This window comes from Lepisma saccharinum, chromosome 14 (assembly GCF_977018435.1).
Source record: "Lepisma saccharinum chromosome 14, izLepSacc3.1, whole genome shotgun sequence".
In the NCBI taxonomy this organism is placed as follows: Eukaryota; Metazoa; Arthropoda; class Insecta; order Zygentoma; family Lepismatidae; genus Lepisma; species Lepisma saccharinum.
The window spans coordinates 26291550-26312650 of NC_139242.1; the positions used below are offsets into that span (position 1 = coordinate 26291550).

Sequence of the window (21101 nt, forward strand, 5' to 3'; positions counted from 1 at the left end):
GCAAAGTGATCTGAATACGAAGAGCAGAAAATTCAATAAAATATATAAAATTCAAACTATGAATATGAGTTTATTCTTGACATAAGGTAATGTCCTGTGAAGATGGAAATACCATATTCCAACTTAAAGTTGTCTACTGCATGCGGGAGAACACCTGTAAATTATGAAATTTGCATAAGCATTGTTGACAGATTTATTCAAGTGGTATGACATACACATTTGTATGACAAGTTTCATCCATCTTGGCAAACTTTGTATGTGTAACAAACAAAAGATGTAAATTTAACAATCACAGTAAAAATTATTCCTACATACAAATTATATGCTGGATTACACACTAACAGCATTTTATGAAGAAAAACTCATAATGCAGAAAATTGTAAAATTCTGGAAAATATTATGTAATTTATTGCTTTATTGGGATTTAGAAAAATTTCTTCACATGACATAATTTGCAATAGCAACTACATACATCTCATTGCACAATAAAAAAAATCCTCATTTCTATAAAGTAGAACCTTGTACTTACAGCCATTGTAAATTCACAAACTGACAATGGTTCATATATAGTGTCTAGAAGAATAAATACTCAAAGCAAATTCTACATAATTGAAAAAGATAAGCACATTAGTTTATATAAAATTTATTTTCTGAACTGCATATAGGGCCTTCCCGATGGCACAGTGGTAGCATCGTCGCTTTGTAATCAAAGGGTTCGATACCCGGTGGAGGCACATAGTGGTTCGGATCCCACTTTAAACTGTAGGTCAAGTCCCGATTAACCTTACTGTACTTAAAGTGGACTTAAAACACCAAATCAATCAATCAAACTGCCATATAAGGCAACAGATCACTATTTCAAAGCATTTACCTGAATCAGTTAATTGTTATAGCATTGCTTCTGACAAGTAGACTAGATATGGGACAAAATAAAATTTGAAGGAACATAAAAACAAGCATTCAAAGCTTTAACTATTTTTTCTCTCAACAATAACAACCAAGACAAACTCCCCTTCAGTGAGACTGACATTAACTCTAAAAATCCCCCATGAGACAGTTTTGAATTATATTAATGATTAATTAAAAGTTCAGTAGAAATTATTGAAGTTGCACACACAATTCACAGAAAATAATGCTGAACATTTCTATATTGAGCACCCAGCTGTGTTTAAATAAACTTATTTCCTCCTCCCAGAAATTTTACTCATGGACGAGTCGAGGCCTACACTTTCTGTATAGCTAGTTTAGTCTTGCAGTTGTTATCATAGCTACAGAATCTAGCGAAGCAAATTATCTGTTAAGCAGATAAAAACTCAAGTGTACAATACTGTACAGAAAAAAACTTACATTATGAAGCTGTGGGAAAACTGTGTAATGGAAAATTAAAAATAAAACCCAAGAAAAAATCACCACATACTGGGTCCCATGTTACAGTAATATGCTAAAAATGCCACTCAAAAAATGGGTAAGACTGAATTCAAAGCATGTAATGGATGGATGGACATGTTTTGCAAAAATAGACCATTATTGAACAGCATTAATTTGCCTTACAGCAGAATGATTCGGATATGCTTAGTGTGGTTTCTCAGTCTAAAAGCATTTGCGGAAAGTCAAGCAGCCAAGAATCTAAAATGTGTTCAGAAAATCCTGTTTCGCTACTGGTAAGAAATTTGTTGTGTCCTATTCAGTGCAATGTTAGCATACGCGAAAAATTCTGTATGGGAGTACAGCACTTATTTAATGTAATCTCAGTTTTTATACATAAATATATTGGTCCCTTCTGATTCAGTTTAAGGTGTGTTCCACTGTATTTTCAATAAGTAAGGCTAAAGGTAGGCAAACACAAAGAATATATACCACTATATTTTCATGAAACACCAACACATACGAAGTCCAAATATACATGGAATTGCAACTGTCATCAAGCTTAATCCACAATATGAAATAAACAGTTAAAAATTACAAACCCCATGAAATCAAATTAATTTGCAAACATAAAATATCTAAGAACATAAAACTATTAGATCTCATGGTAAAAATTATGCCTAAAAATAAAACCTGATAGTGTTTCAGGATCTTGAGAGGTTCATTAGGTCCAGTTGATTTGCTTTATTTTACTTCACTTATTGTGTCACTTGTGAAGATGGGGATGACTGATGATTTGATGAATGGACACTGACAAACACACATGCCCAGGCCAGGATTTGAACCCCGGACCCCTGGTTTCGTAGTGTGATGTGCTAACCACTCAGCCATGGGGTCCACCCATTAGATCCAGTGGTTGACAACTAGTTTAAATTGTTCTATTTGTCAACAATCCTAGACATAATCGAACTATTACCACAGAGAAATAAAATTTATAAATTTAATTTCTCTGTGCCATTACTCTTCATTATTATACCATGATTTCAAAGGTGCATATCAATTACAGCAAAATAAAAATATTTTTCAGGTGTTTTTGGTATTTTCACCAGGTGGTAAAAGCTAGTTCTTGACCTATTTTCACCAGATTTTAAGCCGCATGTGTATGATCTGCAACCTGGCCTAGCCTGCTGCATGTATGTGTGTATTCTTTAGCTATTGATGTGTGTGAAGTTTACGGCAGTGTGTATTTATTTTTCGTGCAGGTGACAAGTACTTTTTTCTGCATGCCATGGAGTTGGAAAATTACCGCAAGGTGTTCTCATGTGGACTGGTGCCGCTAATATGTCACATGACATAAGTATGAAAGGGTATGATGTTCTTAATGCTTTCATTGCTAGGTTAGGCAGGTTAGGTTTACACCTAATCATGTAATTTCTGATCTTCAGCACTTTCTGCTATTCTCACTACCTGGTGACAGTAGTAGTCACACCCATTTTTAATTTCAAATAAATTCTTAGCAACAAGTTCATCAACACTGCCAATGAATATAATAAAATAAGATGAAAGACAATGATTCAGGTTATTACTTAATTTTCCTGGTGAAAAGAGCAACATATGCTGTTGTCAATACCTGGTGAAATTAGTCCTACATGCTATTCTCACCACCTGGCGAAAATACTTGTGGAAAAAATACGAGGCTGTGTGTTAACCCATAAGTGGTCTAGGGTTCGAGGTAAGTGGGTCATACTCTCAGTAGCTTCTTATCTCCTTCTGCCCTCCACAGTCCCACAGGTGATATTCCGTTTGCGTTTATGTGTCCGCAGGAAAGGTTGTACTTGTGTCACTGTTACCCACCACAACAATTTACGTTTGTGCAAATATACAGTGCTGAACATATGGAAAGAAATTAATTATCACCTATTTCATACGAAAGTGGGTACGAGTTTCATAGATCGGAGACACATTAAAATCGGATATTTTGTGTTTTGCATGGTTCGTACTTACCAATTGTGTATTGCGGAACATAGTTCAAGGTGCCATTATGCTTTTTACACGAAAATACAACACTTTTTCTACTAAAATAATGCATTTTTCTAAGTGCTACCGAACGCAGATAATGTTTTGATATCACTTACTTTGCGAATATTGCTTCTTTTGTTTTCGAATATCAGTGTTTCCAACCTTCTTCACCGAAAAATTCCTACTATCGTGTTCGTCACGTGTGCAAATTGTACATTATGCACGGGTAGCTGACGGATAGCCCCACAAACCATTCCGATAAGGTTAGGTTAGGTTAGGCAAGCACAGTTAAAAAAAAAAGAGGTTGGAAACACTGACATGATTTCCCGGTCAAATAGATACCACGATGAAAGAAAATACCTCGACTAACGTTGGAAACCTTAGAGAAACTCATTTCCGTAAGTAGTTTCTTCTGTAAAAATGAATAAATGTGTGTCCGATGTATGAAACTGTTACCATTATTATTTGAGACAGGCAGAAACGGTGCATTTATTCACATCATCAAACATGGTTGCTATGTTTGTTTATGGGGAATATTCGCGATAATTAACAACGTTGTTTTACAAGTTCTACAACTCAATGTGCAATTTAAACACGCTACCCCCAAATATTATGTGCATATACGTAAGTACGACTGCATATTTAGTGAGTATAACAACTAGTAAAGTAATTACAGAATATCTCTATATTGTAAATTCTTACCAAATATAAATTACCCTTCGAAAACGCGTGAGTGAATAAGTCAAACAGATTAGGATAGATGGAATAGTATATCCGCAATGTACACTAGAAAATAAAACGTTCATATTATACAAAAATAATAATAGTATTACTCACATATATTTGAGGACCTGCAAAGTAAATAAAACTTTGATATAATGCAAAAAAGAATAGTATTACTCGCTTATGTTTTAGGTCCAGCAAGAATTTTATGTTATTTTTTTTCCTGAAGGATCGTTGATTCTTCGTGTAAATTCCTCTTCTCTAAACAACGTGGAGCTCCAATTCCTAAAACGACTTCTTTCTTGTTGCTTGTTACCGGCTCAAACAAAACACAAGTGAAGTTCAAAGATTCATTTACGCTTCCAGCAAGGCAGTACGTCATTAATGCAAAGCAGAACGTCATTAATGTGTCCACCAATGAACAACGAGTACGCGTCAACCAATCGGATGGCTTAAATCTGGTGTGGCAGCAATCACTACCATAAAAATCTGGTGGATTGTAAGGGGGCTGAAGCCCCCCCCCCAGCCCCCTGTAGCGCCGTCTCTGCCTAACAATGAGACAGCAGGGGGTGTGTTTTGCGATATTTTTTTTTTTTGCTAACTGGGGGGATACCATCATCCTGCAACCCCCCTCACTTCGAGCATTTATACAAATGTTATTCCTTTCGTCTCGTTGATTGATACACTAGAGCATTTTGAGGATTTATTGTTAGTTCATACTGACTCTGCCAACTCTGACGATGTTATTAGATTACGTTGTCAATAATCTGTGCAGTCAATATGGCAGCCTCCGTAACATATGTGGGAGAGTCAGAGAGAGAAAATATTTTATTTTCTCCTTGCTCATATTGTTTATGTAAGATGTAGAGACTGGTGATTATAAATAAAACCATAAATATGGATTTGAAGCAAAAATTCAAGTCTTTCATCAACAAGCAGGTAGATAAATGTATTTGACTTTCTCGTCTGCTGGTTTGTTTTCTTTTTAGGGGAGGTAAGTCCACGAAGGTAATTATAGGACGTCCCAAAAATTGTGCGTTCGGTAAATATTTTTCTGGCGTTTCTTGAAGAAGTAGTCAATAACTCCACAAGTACACCATTAAAATGTTGTAAAAAAAGAACATAATATTTGTTTGGGGGAATAAAGTAGAATTTATACATATTTACACCCAGGAAAAAATGAGGGGGTTAAGAAAAACAATTGGACAATACTCGATGTAGCTGTGAATATCTATTCTAATCAGTGATAGAAACATTTAGTAGTTCTGAAAGAATAATACAAATTATAAACAGGGTGGTATTTGGCATGTAAAGTGAGGAGGAAGTCCCTCCTGGATACTGCATCTCCCCCTCTGGTTTGAAATGTTAACCCTTGGGGATGATATATAATATTACGATGCTTCGAAACATGTTATTGGAAGTTTCCCCTTCACTGGAAAATTTTCAAGTACCACACAGGTTTTTATAAAGTGAATATTCCCAGGTTTGAATCCTGGTAAGGTATGGATGTATGTTTGTCCCATCATCTTTTATATAAGATGGCAGCCAAATTTTGACTTACGTTGTCTATCGTCAGCTGATATGCTGTGTCGTCAACTGATATGCAGTGTTCCCAAACTTATGAACCGATAAATGCTGCACAAACTATTCACAAAAGGTTTTTAAGCGAAAATTGATCCACAAACCATTCACGGAAGGTTAGGTTAGGCAAACATAGAAAATTGAATTGGAAAAAAAAACGCTCACACGTCATCTTATAAAACTACTGCGTGGTTGTTACACTAACACTTATTAACCAAAAAATGATTGTTTTTAATCCACAAACCATTCACGGAAGGTTAGGTTAGGCAAACATAGAAAATTAAATTGGAAAAGAAAATCCCGCTCACACGTCATCTTGTAAAACTACCGCGTGGTTGCTACACTGACAGGGGGTTACGTAATCGACTGCATGGAACATGGTAATGGTGGCATGAGCTATCGTGCAACGGAGATACATGAATGTCAAAAAATTCCTTATTTACAGGCCGAGTAACTTGCACAATTCGAAAAAACACTTTTCCCAGCTTCAGAGTCTCCACAAGAACTAAATTCCCGTAAGTACTTTCTCGTCTTTTCTCCTGTAAATTTCAAGAAATGTGTTTCCGTTATATCTAATTGTTTCCCATACTTTATTTCACTAAACAACACTACAGCTTTTTTTTAATGTTTTTGAAACAATTGTTGCTTTCATTCATTTCAGCAAGAAATAGAAAATAATACTAGTTAAGTATATTAACATGGCTGATTATTATTAAAACCACTCTTCTCTTCAGGGAATTCAATTGAAATCTTCTCCCTCGCCAACTTCCGAGGGATATTCCTTCAATGTTGCTGAATCTCAGCCGACTGAACCTGAAGAAAAGGTAGTTGAACCTCAGAAACCTCCAAGACATGTTGAAGAGTCTCTTGCAGATCAAGATATTCTGGAGGATATTGAAGATGTTTATTTCACCAGTGGAGATTTTGATCCCAGTAAATATGAACTCCAGGTATGTGCTAGTGAAGTATTAGCAATCTCTGAACGGTTCTTAAAGGTGTAAAGTTAATGTTCAGGATATATGTATATATTAATGCATCCTCAGACTTTACTCACAGGGTTTTTTTCATGATAAATGGTAAATTGGCAAGGAATGTAAAGAGTATTGTATGTGTGAAATTTCAGCCCTTGCCGACCCATAAGACATGGGCATGACCCATGTCTTGTGCAGGGTACAAGCTGGGACCTGGTAGTTAGCAGAACACCTTATTATTAAGTATTTGATTTTGAATACCCACAAAAAACATATAATAGTGTTTCATTAAATTTGGGCTTTCTAAATTGGACAGCAAGATCTTCGATTCACAGTTGTTAATTTTTTTTTAGAAAAATATATTTCATTTAGATCAGAGATCATGTAAAATTACAAATTAGCCCTATTTTTCACTGGAGAAATGACTTTATTATTATTTTGCAGAAATTGCCAGAGGTTGTTGATCGAAGTGTCATAGAAGATGTGTATCTCAGGCTAAGACAACAGCATAAGGTTGTTTCAAAGAAAGTTTTGGAACTGATTTTGCAAAATCAAACACCATGTACAAAGGAATTTATTAGGTAAATATAGTTCTGTGATTTAGTTATTATCCCATGTACCTTAATTAGCAAGTAATTTCATGAAATGTGTTTTCATTATGATACGCTGGTTTTGATTATATAAGACTATTAATGTACATCTTGAGCTCCTGTTTTTCTTCAGATAATTTATCTTCCACAGAATGCATCAACATTTTGTCCAACCTTTTTCTTTGTAGACTTGCACTTTTCTTGCTTGCTGCTTTCAACATACCAAAGTACTACATTTATATATGTATACCATTTTTACATATTTGATCCTTCAAATATTTAGCAGTTACACATAAGGCACTGCATATTGAATGTCATGTGTGGTCAATACATCAAAGATGTCCAAAAGGTTCACAGCAATGTGTCTAGTAATATTTTACCTTGCTTTTCATGATTGGATTGATTGATTTAGTTTATTTTACTTCACTTTTGTGCCACTTTAAACCAAAGCGGATTGATTTAAATCAATATTTCAATGACATGATTTTTTTAAAAAATACCACTGATTACTATAAATAAATAATTTATAGAATAATGTACATAAGGATTTTGTAGATATCAGAATCACTTTTGGTGTAAGTACATTAATCTCGTACTCATCTAATTGTGTTTATTAAGCTCTGGGAAAGGAAAATAAATGAAATAAAATGCATGTACTGATGGTGTGAAGCTCATATGAAAGGAAATGTAAACACATGTGTGTCTCGATTTAAAATTCAATAATTTTTGTAGACAAAAATAGCAAACATTTTGTGTAGAAAAATATACAAAATACTAATCATGTTAAACCATAAATGGATGGCTCAGTGCCACAGGTGACTAAGTGCCATTAACCAAGTTTCAAATAAACGAAGGGTAAAGTTAAGGTGAAATTTAAAATTCTGTGTGCTTTCATCGAAGTAGATTAATACGTATTCGCCTTCCGAGAGGTCATCTCTCTTTCTTATCACGGAACCTTTCAAAAATTATTGTTATAGTAGTATGTGTAAATTGTTTTTGAAATCACTGAAAAATCATAGTCATGTGTGGCACAATATAACTTTTCATAAATAAGCACATACACAGTCGTTAGTCATGTGTTAGTCGAAGTTCAATGAAATAATGAGGATTTCAGAAAAAAATACATCAGCACTCAAAAGATTTTACAAATGCCTATAAAAAGACTAATAATGGACTTGTAGCCTAAATTTTGTGGTGGAAAAACCAGGTTACGAAAATCCGAATTTTCATCATGTGGGTATGATGGAACCAAAAGCTTTTGATGTTGAAAATCATTGCAAAGACATGCTCTTTCTCTACACAAAATATTTTTTTTTTTTTTTTTACTCTTTCTAATAAAAATGTTACTTTTTTACATAGAGAGAGAGAGAGAGAGAGAGAGAGAGAGAAAGGCCCGGGGGGGGGGGGGGTATAACGTAAAATTTCAGGGTCAATCCATAACAAATGGTCCAGCACTGGTCACTCAAACATTTTTTTAAAATTTTTCATTTGTTTGTCGTTGTAACCCCTGTACAAGGGTAGTTCAAAACAGGCATTATTTTTCTAAAACTAGACTTCGTTTGAAAATGATGGCCATTTTTGTTTCATTACTTGCAACATTTTTGGCCTATGCAGACAGTTGCGATAATTATGATAACTCAGCTAAGAAAAATTATAGAAATCTGGGGTAAAAAACATTGTTTTCAATACATTTCAGGCTATATTTTATGTTTCGTACCTTTTTTCACCATATCTAATGCAAATGGCTGAAATTTAGTTTCAAAACTGACTGATATTGTATTTCTTAATACAGCAAAAGAAAATGGCTTTCACACTAACAGAATAAACCAAATCAAAAAACAAGTTGCAAGAAAACTAAAGGAAAAGAGAAATACAGACAAAGATGAAAAATCTGTTGAAAAGAAATTTGTGTGCATTCCATTCCACAAGGGATTCTCACATAAAATTGCTAAAATTTTTAGATTTAATTTCAACATTGTTTTTAGATCACCAAGAAGTTTGGAATGTACATTTAATGAATTCAAAATTAGAAACTCTCTACCAGGTGTGGAATCCACAGGAATATATAATATAAGTTGTTCATGTTCAAAGGATTATGTAGGACAAACAGCAAGGAAAATGGCAATAAGATGGCATGAACACGATTTGGACATTATAAACCTAAACTCAAGAACAGGTTTGTCAGCTCACATCATCGAAGAGAAGCATTTGATTAAAAAGAGAAGGATTTTAAAAAGATTGATGGGAAACATAGAGTTGAATGTCATGTGTACTACTCAGAGACTATGTGTATGCAGTCTGTCTCCAAGCTACAACCACATTCAAATTCATGGATGCCGATAATTGCAAAAACTTTTCATCTAGGAAATTGGACAATTCGTCCTTTGTTTTTTCATGGGAATTAAGCTTCTGCTTTGGTATAGAGTGTATAACACTTTCAGGTACAATTCGGTAATGGGTTGGCTCAACATTTCCACGACGCTTGAACCTTATGAATTGTTTCAGAGAATCATCAATGTATGTATCAAATATCAAATGGAGACAGCTGTATCCAACATACTTGTTAATTATACAGCTGATGAAACTGTCTGCTAAATCAGACCATGTCTTGATACTTGGCTGTTTAAAGTCAAGAGCTTGTAGCTCTGCCATGCCATCAATAATAGCGACACTACCAAGGACTTCCACATCTGTAATCACATTTGTCGGGATACCTTCATACTGGGACTTATCTGGTATTGCCTCAAGTAGTTCCATTAACTTGCTTTTTTCGGAGCAGTGCAACATTGTCCCATCAGGAGCAAACATTGAACGAGGTACTACAGAAAGTTCACAACTGCTTACTGTATCACGAATGTCTATTCTGAGGGCACATTTGCAGGAAATGGTATGGCATCAATGTGACAGATGGCAGTGTGAAAACAAACACTTAGTTCCTGTAATGTGTTGCAGTCCTACAGCTCCTGAAGCAATACTTTGAACTTGTAAAGTGCAGCTGTGTCAAGAAAATGTAACATCTATCGTTGCAAATGTTCAACATATAATATATACCCTATATACAAATGTGCAGCTGTGCTGGAAATGAAGATTTGTGCGAGAATAGTGGAATTACTGAATCCTTTGTGTTTGAAAGTGATGATGATGAAGAAGAGACTCTAGTGTGAGAAGGAGACAATGTATTATTTGAGGCACATATTTTTGGTAAATAAAAAAGCTAAATTTTGTTACAAAAACAGTCAATTTCGGGTTCAAAAGCAGTAAATAAAATGAAATTTTGCTGTTATAGCGGTGAAAAAGCGGTATATAAAATTACATTTTGGTTCTAAAAATGTGAATATAATCCCAAATTTGTTTTTTAAATTGCACTATTACACAAAATAAACATATCCCTTCTAATAGCACATTAAAACATTACCAGAATATTAAGTTTATTCCTGTATAAAAGGGTCCATTCTTGCTTGTCAAATGTTTTCAATAGAATTAATCAATTTTCCGTGAATTGCATAACTCACAGGATACTTCAGAAAGTGTTGCATCAGTATATAAACAGTAAATTTCGTGTTTAAGAGTCTATTTCACATTTTGCAGTTCATTTTGCATCATTTCGTGACAGAACAGGGTAGGAAAATGAACCTCACACCTTTCCTAAACATTAAAAATTAACATTAGAATGTGTTATTTCACATTTCGTTTTTTCGTCAAAAACGAAATATGCATGCCTCTATGTATTATTATATTCACACACAAAACAAATATTATATGTATAATGCCCCCTCCCTTTGTATAAATGGTCCATGAAAAGATCCAAATTGCCTGTTACAACACAGATGTTACTTCCGAGTTTTTCGTATGTATAAATTTCAATATCTCCTCTTGTGTTTTTGAATTAAATATTTTTAAATTTCCATTATATTATCCTTGTCAGAGAAATGTTTGATTTAAATATGAAAAATCCAATAAAAATAAATGCATAACATTGAATGACAGACAGCTACAATAGATTCTCAAAGAAAGAAGATGAGAAATATAATTTTTCACATTTTACTGAAAAACTATTGACAATACGTGAAAATTTGTAATAATCAAAATTAAGGCGTATCAAATTATCTACCATTTAATAAAAAGATGTTCAAAATTGGAGCAGGGGGATCCGAGATATAGCACATTTTATGAAAGCTGAAGCCGTCATTTTGAAACGACGCCATTTTGAAACAACGCCATGGTGAAAGTGGCACCAAAGCATTCTGGTATCCTGACACATCTAGAAACACATTAAAAGTAGTCCCTTGCTTTCTTCACGAAGGAGCATACAGAATACCCTATTCCCTATTGTCCCTGACTATACAACTCTTTTTAAGTACATTTTCAATTATTTTAGCTGTGTCCTCCCCAATGGTGCAGTGGTAGCATCGTCGCCTTGTAATCAAGGGGTCCCGGGTTCGATACCCGGTGGAGGCACAAGTGGTTCGGATCCCACTTTAAACTGTAGGTCCAGTCCCGATTAGCCTTACTGTGTATAAAATGGACTTAAAACAACATATCAATCAATCAATCTTTTTAGTATATTTAGATCAGTTTTGGTGTAAATTATGCAGTGACAAAAATTGTATATGAATATAGAAGCATAGTAATTCATATGTTTCTCAGCTGCTATTATATGCAACTAAAAATTCTGTGTTTCAGAGTGACAGAATTGCAACACGAACTGCTGACTGCTTTGCAAGTGTGCAGAGAAGGACGCTCTAACTTAAATCTAGCAAAAAGACAGTTCACAACTGCAAGTCTTGGGATTCTGGCTAATTACAGGAAGCGACAAGTAGTGAAAAGCCTCCTGCATTCTCTTAATACAATAAAAACTCTGGTAATCATATATTTTTTAAAGTTTTAATGAATTATGCAATTCACTTTTATTTCATTTGTTACCACAGAATCAATAAACCTACAGAATGCATAAACGCAAGAATACTCTACAATTTAATGTAAGACAATGCCTTACTTTTATGTCATTTCAGGAGTATTTTCTGTATTAATAGTAAGTTATTAGAACATATTCTCCCAATAGTATTTCTGTTATTCTCAATCATCACAGTGCATCTTCCGAAGTAAGTTGTGTGATTTATGTGAGAAAAATTGAAAATTCAGTTTTTGTTTCATGACATTAGGCATAATTGTGTGTTCTTGCTCAGTGCTGATGCACTTGTGTCATCTGCTTTACAGAAAGAAGCTCTTTTGCTGTAGCCGCAAGGTAAAGATTTTTACATGGTGTCTGTACTATATTCACTCTTAATGTTAAAAGGATCGGACAAAAGTCCTAAAGGCATGCTAGTGTTTTGAAGAAATCATTGAAAAGTTAAGAAATCCCTCGTTTGAAGGAGAAGTAAATTAGGTCAGTGTAACCAAACTTGTAGAAATATGTACAGTGGAATCCCATTTTACAGTTTCCTGCTTTATACATTCAATGTTTATGTTCTGTATAAAGCCATATGTTATAAAATTTTCCTGGATTTTGCATTTTTCTACTTTATAAGTTTTCTTTATACTGGTCCTCTTAAAAATCTAAGTCCACTTTCTGCACTGAATTGACATAAAGGTAAGGTGTCACTCATCTTACATCCAATTGTAGACTGTTATTGTGCTTATGCAATCTGTAGGTTTTCATAAAAAAACACAAAGGAGTCTAAACACATTTTGATGTTATTGTTAATAACCAGTGGCATGCCAAGGATTTTTGAAAGAAGGTGGGGGTATGTATACTTTGTTTAGTAGTCAGCACTCATTTTCCTGCCTTTGACATTCCCTTTTTTGAATACTGGGTCAAGCAGAGGGGGATGACCTCCACCAATGCCTCCTTCGGCATGCCACTGTTAATTACCTTTTTCCAACTTAATAATTGGTATAAGTAACTTCTTGCAACTGCGATGGGGAGAAATCCATACTCTAGACTATAACAGAGGCTTTCAGTTTTGACTGCATCAGTGATGTGCCCCGGACGGGAGGGTATACATTTTTTTACTATTCAACCCTCATTTTACCAAAAAAGGGGGTGGGGTGGTTATGACCCTTGACCAATGCCCCCTTCTGCACGCCACTGAGTGCATTGATATAAATATTCATCTGATGTGAAACTGTAACCCATGCTCATAAAATTCCCAATATATATTTTTTTTTCAGTTTCCAAGACTTAAGAGCAATTAATATAATCTTATATTTTGCAGCAACGAACTGAAGAACATCTTCAGGAATTGTTGAGTAAAGAGAACTATGCTGGTGCCATACAGTTGTTGCTAGAGTGCCAGGGTGCGGCTGCAACATACCGCCATTTCACATGTGTTGCAGCCTTAAGTGGGAAGCTACAGGACACATTAGAAATGGCAGAGGAGCAGTTGGATGTTGCCCTTGCCAAAGTAAGTTTGGAATACTCTAGGACACAATTATTTTTTTGAAATTATGCTACGAATCGAGATAAAGCAATTTTTTGTGGCTCACATTGCTTGGTAATATCACTGATAGTAAATTCAGTACAAACCAAAAAGTTTTAACTTTATTTGCAAAACTTTTACCAGGTTTGCTACATGTATATTTGTAATTTAGTGACATCAACATTGTGAATTAGGAAATTTTCTGTTACAAAAATGCAGACAGCAGCAAACTTTCTCCACCCTGCTGTAGAAACTGTTCAAGGTAGACATAATTTTTTACTGTGCAAAATTATGATGCCGTTCTTGAAATTAAATAATAGTTTTAAAGTGTTTCTAACCAAGGCCTAGATGAGCATTAATGTGCCAGTGTATCTGAATGTTATAATTGCTGAATACCTATACTCACAATAATGTCAATGTTAACCATTCAAATTTGTTTTTGCAGTTTTGTCTGGCATGTCACATAAATTTCAACATTTTGTGATTCTTGGTGACATCAATACTTTCAGTGATTTATACACACACTTTCAAACTTTTGCCATTCCCTCCACAAGATAGAAAATTCTGGATAAACTCCTGCACACCTGGCTACTGTAAAGCACTAGGAAAATATGAAACAAAACATTTCTCATGTATGTTCTTCTTAAAGGTTCGCATAATAACAGTGTTAGATTATTTTGCATTTCTCATGTATGTGCAAGTATTACATAAATGTATTTTCTCATAGGTATGTAACCATTTTGATGCTGAACATTACAGTAAGCTGCAGGCAGCTTACAGGCTATTAGGTAAAACGCAAATAGCAATGGACCAGTTACATATGCATTTCACATCAGCTATCCATAATACCGCATTCATTGTTGTCCATGGCTACGTAGAGCTCTGTGCAGGGCCAGGCAGTGCAGAAATTAATTTTCAGAAGAAGCAATACCAGGAACTTTGTAAGGTAAATGTCTCCTTGAATTATACTTACATAATTAAAGTTTTGCTGTAACAGCTAGTATTGCATCATCACTTTAAAATCAGGGTAGTGACAGTTAAAGAATTGGTCAACTAATGGAATTTTCAATAAGTGATACAAACACACTTTTTATTCTGTTTCTGTGTAGCATGTAGCATATTGTCAATGGCTGCGATTGGGTGCCCGAAACTAGAGGGGCTAGGATAATTTGCTCTCTTTTGGTAGACAAGGCTTATCATTAGGAGGCCATAGTGAGTGGTAATGCCCCAACCCCCTTAATCACTACACTGCGTATGGTTGATCAGGAAACTAGTTGTTCATTTTTCTGAGAGGAGACTGTGGTTGATCATTCACTAAGCAAAATTAAATAAAAAATTATATATAATTTTAATGACCTGCTGTTGTAGTTCACAAAAAATATGGTTAATCATTCAGTAAGCACACTAAATGCACAGCCATGAAAATAGGCCACTGGGCAGAATTCTGCTGGTGCCACACATGGGAAAAGCAAAGCAAGAGCGGGACAAAAGTCGCACAATGTGTGACGTCAACCAGGCTGCGTTGCCAAGTTTGAGCATCAGCCTGACCTTTTGAGCAAATACTGTCAGTTTGAATCACATAGATTACAAAGACCAACTCTACAAATATGTGTTTCAGGGTTATGCTCTGCCTTGCCACCAGCACAAACTTCTGCCACCCACCTAATTTCATGGTAGAATGTATACATAATTTCACTGACCCATTCGTGTCATTCACAAACTATTCACCAAGTTATTTGTGATAGTTTGTAGAGGCTGATCTTTCAGTTCTTTACAAACCTTATTCAAAGTCACACCTAGTATTGGCTTTTCATGTGATAATTTTTACAAATAAAGAGTACATCTCTCAGGCATAGCCAACAGTAAGAAGAAAAGCTGTCAGTCAGTGCCTCTCCAATGGCATAGTGATAACGTCATCACCTTGTAACCAGGTTCATTACTCGGTGGAGACACACAGTGGTTCGGATCCCACTTTATACTGTAGGTCCGTCTAGATTATCCTCGCTGTGCATAAAGTGTACTTCTGTTGGTCAACTAATGAACTGCCAAACGGCCTAATCTTAGATAAGGCATAACTTACACCACATGCCATAATTTCACTACGTAATAAAGACTAGTTTTGGCATATACTTACTTTGTACTCTAGCTAGCACATGATGTGGTGAAAGCTAGAGAACATAGTAAGTACATGCCCAAAATGGGTCTTCATTACTTAGGACTAATCTTAATTTGGAACTTCATTCATATAATTGCAGAAGTATGTAGAAATAGGCTGTAATTTATGTACATGAGCAGATGGTGATATTTATAACACAATTCTGAATTGAATGTTATAAACATTTTAATTATAACTTTATTTGACTACAGTTATCTTAATTATGTGCACATTTTTATTTGCACATGTTCCATCTTGAAAAATAATTGCATAATAATTCATATAATCAGTAGCATTTTATTTACTTTTGTTGTGCCTCCCAATAGCATAGTGCTAACGTCGTCACCTTATAATCAAGGGGTCCCAGGTTCGAAACCTGGTGGAGGCCAGTAGTGGTTCGGATCCCACTTTAAACTGTAGGTCCAGTCCCGATTAGCCTATCTGTGCATCAAGTGGGCTTAAAACAACAACTCAACTCAATTTCCTTTTGTTACATCCAATGTATCCACCAAGCCAATGTTTTACTTATACAACTAGCCTAATCATCTTTGAATTTTTTCAACAGCTTAATTTTCATTGTATTTTTCTTCCCATGCAGTGTGTTACACCAGACAGCTTCATTCCATGTCTAGTTGATTTATGCAAAGCACTGTGGGGAATAATGAGAAGTTACTATGAAATTATAAATTGGCATGAGAGGAATGACACCGAGAAGTTGGAAACTGGTATGTTTTTGAGTCCAAAACTCTTATTCAAGGTTTACATAGTTTTTGTGAAGCAAGTATTTTATGTGTATCTTATTTTGTGTGTAGGTACACTCCTGTTCAGAAAAAGTGGCACATTCTTGAACTGTTCAACCATATATAGTGTGCCACTTTATGTAAACAGGAGTCTACCAAGAAGAGGATTAAATGTAGACAGGTTAAAACAAGGTAAAAGTCCATTTAATCCTCCTCCTACCAGACAATCCCCATGGTGGAGTGGTTAGCACAACATGCTACGATGCTAGATGTTCCGGGTTAGAAACCTGGCCTGGGCATGGGTGTTCTTTGTGAGTGTCCCTCCATCTATTTCATCATATCATCAGACATCCTCATCTTCATGATTAGCCAAAAGTGGCAGAAATGCAAAGTAAAATAAATAAATAAACCAATCCTCCTCCCTAATGAATTCAGGTGGGCTTGAAAGTTTAGAAATAGGTACATGTTAAGTCAGTAGTTCTTGTACATTTTATGATATTAGGAACATATGATAGAATATACTACATTTTTAATGAATAATATGATTATGATGAGATGTAGGGATTGGGTAGATTAATCGGTAGTCTATCAGTATCGACCAATATAGGCATAATCAGTTTATTGGCTTATCAGTAAAATTGCCAAAAATTTTACTGATCTGATATATCTATAAATATTGCAAAATGTTGGCATTTTGGTATAATTTTTTTATGAATATAAACATATAATCTACGTGCCTTAAGTTTTTTAAAGTAAATGTCTGAATATGCAGCTTCTCATGCATTGCAGTCAATTTGTAACATGCTTTTATTAAGAAGGTCAACAAACCATTCAGGATCTTCAGGGACCATTTTTAATTTTATAGTGGATCTGGAGAATATCTGTTATCGGTATTGCTAAATTTTATGTTAGTTTATTATCGATATCAGTCAGAATTGCATATCAATACATCCCTAATAGTCTGTATCTAACTGTGTCTTTGATTTTTATGATTATAAGTCAAGTAAATGATACCATTTTTAACTATACTTAAGTCAAATGCTGTACTTTTCATTTTTAACTATAGTTAAGTCAAATGCTGTACTTTTCATTTTTAACTATAGTTAAGTCAAATGCTGTACTTTTCACTGACAAGATGGTGTAAATAAAATTAAAATAAAATTATTAACAACAAAAATGTAATAATGATATTAATAATGTGTCTTTGTCAGTGGAACTTTATTCCAAGTACTTGACATTTTCTTTCAGATGGAATGAGTGAGCCAGTTGACTTTGAAGCGAACGTCAAGAAATATGTGAAACAAAAGTTGGAAAATGGTTTGTCAAGAATTTGGCACGATGTTCAAACAAAGATATGCATGTTTTTATTAGGATCTGATTTGGCAGGGTACAAATTTGAAGAGTTCCTTCAGGTTTTAGATATTGTACATAGGTAAGTTATTTCATTGCATCCAAAATGATTTCTCTGTTGGAGAAGAATGTGACATAATTAGAGGCACATATTTTTGGTAAATAAAAGAGCAAAATTTCGGTACAAAAACAGTCAATTTTGGGTTCAAAATCAGTAAATAAAATGAAATTTTGCTGTTATAGCGGTGAAAAAGTGCCATATAAAATGACATTTTGGTTTTAAAAAATGTGAATATAATCCAAAATTTGATTTAAAAACTGCCCTATTACAGAAAATAAACATATCCCTTCTAATAGCACATTAAATCATTACCAGAATATTAAGTTTATTCATGTATAAAGGGGTCCATTTTTGCTTCTCAAATATTTACAGCAGAATTAATTAATTTTCCGTGAATTGCATAACTCACACGAAACTTCAGACTTCAGAAAGTGTCACATCGGTATATAAACAGTAAATTTCGTGTTTAAGAGTCTATTTCGCATCATTTCGTGACAAAACAGGGTAGGAAAATGCACCTCACACCTTCCAGAAACATGAAAAATTAACATTATAATGTGTTATTTCACATTTCGTGTTTTCGTCAAAAACGAAATATGCATGCCTCTAGACATAATCTATTATTTTAAAGATCATGCCTTAAAATTATACATACTTTTAAGAAAACTTATGAAGTTTTTATCAGCCTGGATGTTAGTAATACTATATTTATCGTTGGTTGGCATTTGGAATGGTAGAAATGTGTTTAAGAAATAAATAAATAAAAATAAAATTTCCATGCAAGTTTAGCATGTTTTAGTCTAAACTTTACATGATGAAACTTTATAATCTTTGCAACCAATGCTAAGTTAAGAATGCAGATTAATTTCCTTTATTTTGTCCTATTTCTTATGTATATTTGTGGTCTTTAGGTTAATGGAAGTGGGGATGGAGTTTTGTGGCAGTAAATCTGAGGACCTCCAGAATTCGATTAGGAAACAAAGTGTAAATTATTTTAAAAGCTACCACCACAGTCGAATGGATGAGTTGCAAATGTTCTTGGAAAATGAAGGTTGGGAAATCTGCCCAGTAAAACCAAACTTCACAATTCTTCAGCTGCAGGTACAGTTACTAATAACAAGCAATGCATCATAAATGTCTCTGTCAAGCTTCCAAAAATGTTGCCTCATTTCATAAAGAAAGCCTTCAAAAAAAGTTTACACTCAATTTGCATTAAGATCAGTTACTCATTCACATTTGATTGATTTATTGAGTTGATGTTTTAAGTCCATTTTATGCACAGCAAGGCTAATCGGGACTGGACCTACAGTTTAAAGTGTTATCCGAACCACTATTTGCCTCCACCGGGAATCGAACACCCATTCACATTTGTAGTATAGTGATGGGACAGGTTAATAGGTACTCTGTTAGTATTGGCTGATATGGGATATTGGTCACAGGTATTATTATGGGCAAGAAGCGATCTGTGTCCTTCCCCCTATACTACAGGAAAATTGGTATATGTAAGACATTGGTGTATTATATAACATGCTTCCCCCTCCCCCTCCTCCAATAATTCAAAGGTAATGAAACTTATGATATCTTTGTTATAGGCTTATTGGTAAAATTGTCAATTTACTACTATGATATTTCTATTAATAGCTTATAATTAAGTGAATAATTCAGTCATTTTGCCATTGTTTTTAATGATCTATGCATGTCATAATTTGGCTTTGGAAAGTAACATTTCCAGATACATATTTTCATTTTCAAATGTGAAACCATAGAAGTTGCATGGTTACATACATTATTTAATGGGGTTGGGTGAATGACCCACTTATGTTCTTCATTGACTTTTTGCCACTGAATATTGCATAATATTATAATTGATAATAGTTATTGGTTATAAGTATTGGTAAATAGTAGGGATGGGACCTATTAATCGGTACTGTATTGGTATCGGCCGATATAGGCATATCGGTTTATCGGTAAAGTTACCGATTATTTTACCGATCCGATATATCAATAAATATCTGATAATTTAGTGCAAAATTCTACCATTTTGTTGTAATTTTTATGGATAATCTCCATGCCCTACTTTCTAAAAAAGTATGTCTAAATAAGAAATTTCTTTTGCACTGCAGTCACCTTGAAACACACATTTATTAAGGAGGTCAGTGAACCATTCAGGTTCTTCAAGGACCATTTCTAATTTTATATCGGATCGGTAGAATATCAGTTATCGGTATCGGTAAATTTTATATCGGTACTTTATCGGTATCGGCAAAAATTTCATATCGGCCCATCCCTAGTAAATAGTATAGGTCCCAGCCAAAATTAAATTTTGCTCCATCCAGAGTATATAAGTGCCAATTGGAGTTCGAAGTGGTAGGAACACAAGGGGATGCCATCCCCCTAGTTAAGAAGTTTTTTGTAAGGCATCCCGCAGCTCAGATAATTTGTGTAATCATCCCCCACCTACTTCATTGTCTCTATGTGGAACCATATGAGCATCCCCTGACTTATACCCAAACTCAACCAAAGATGCCCCCAGCTAGGCTTCCACTTCCAGTACTTGTATCAGTACTTTACAGCTTAATTATATAAATGATGATTGTTTTTTTTTCAGGAATTCAAATCATTACGGTCAGTTTTACAAAATCTGAAGATAGGAGAAAAGTGTAGAACCCAGTCCATTACACCTTACACTGCAAGTCCTGACAGCTCTAGTACGCAGTCTCAGGAAGGAAGTAACAGTTATTTCAGCCAGTACAGTGATTCAGGAACTCCCTTCGATATAAGTTTAGACGAATCGCAAGATGAAGACATTCTTGCAACAAATGGAGTAAGTGTTTATTTTTTATGTATTGCACTTCTGTTTCTTTAAAGTTATTTATGAAAGTAACTTCTATACAAAAATGGTTAATTTACTTTCCAATGCAGAAGTTAAAAATCTTGTAATGATAATGGCTCTCAATTTTATTTGGTTTTTCTCCAGGACGAACCTTCAGGATATTTTAGTGAAGATAGTGATGAGGACATTCCAGAAGAGCTAAAAGGAGATTTTGTAGATGAAAACACTGGGGAGACTGTTACAAAGTTAGTATTTCCTGTTAATGTACATCATACTTCTTTATCACTATTGTAT

At 34.5% G+C, this 21101-nt stretch overlaps 1 protein-coding gene across 1 annotated transcript in view; it reads left to right on the top strand.

Annotated features, from left to right (window-relative positions):
• The first annotated feature begins 4887 nt into the window (after positions 1 to 4887).
• Positions 4888 to 21101, top strand: part of Vps50 (vacuolar protein sorting 50) — a 44597-nt gene continuing 28383 nt past the window's right edge. The window contains exons 1-11 of the mRNA XM_083135284.1: positions 4888 to 5046; positions 6423 to 6638; positions 7104 to 7240; positions 11933 to 12110; positions 13465 to 13653; positions 14396 to 14614; positions 16422 to 16548; positions 17812 to 17995; positions 18886 to 19075; positions 20583 to 20798; positions 20952 to 21052. Coding sequence (XP_082991410.1) covers positions 5005 to 5046; positions 6423 to 6638; positions 7104 to 7240; positions 11933 to 12110; positions 13465 to 13653; positions 14396 to 14614; positions 16422 to 16548; positions 17812 to 17995; positions 18886 to 19075; positions 20583 to 20798; positions 20952 to 21052 — 1799 coding nt within the window. The 5' untranslated portion in view covers positions 4888 to 5004. The remainder of the gene's footprint in view (positions 5047 to 6422; positions 6639 to 7103; positions 7241 to 11932; positions 12111 to 13464; positions 13654 to 14395; positions 14615 to 16421; positions 16549 to 17811; positions 17996 to 18885; positions 19076 to 20582; positions 20799 to 20951; positions 21053 to 21101) is intronic.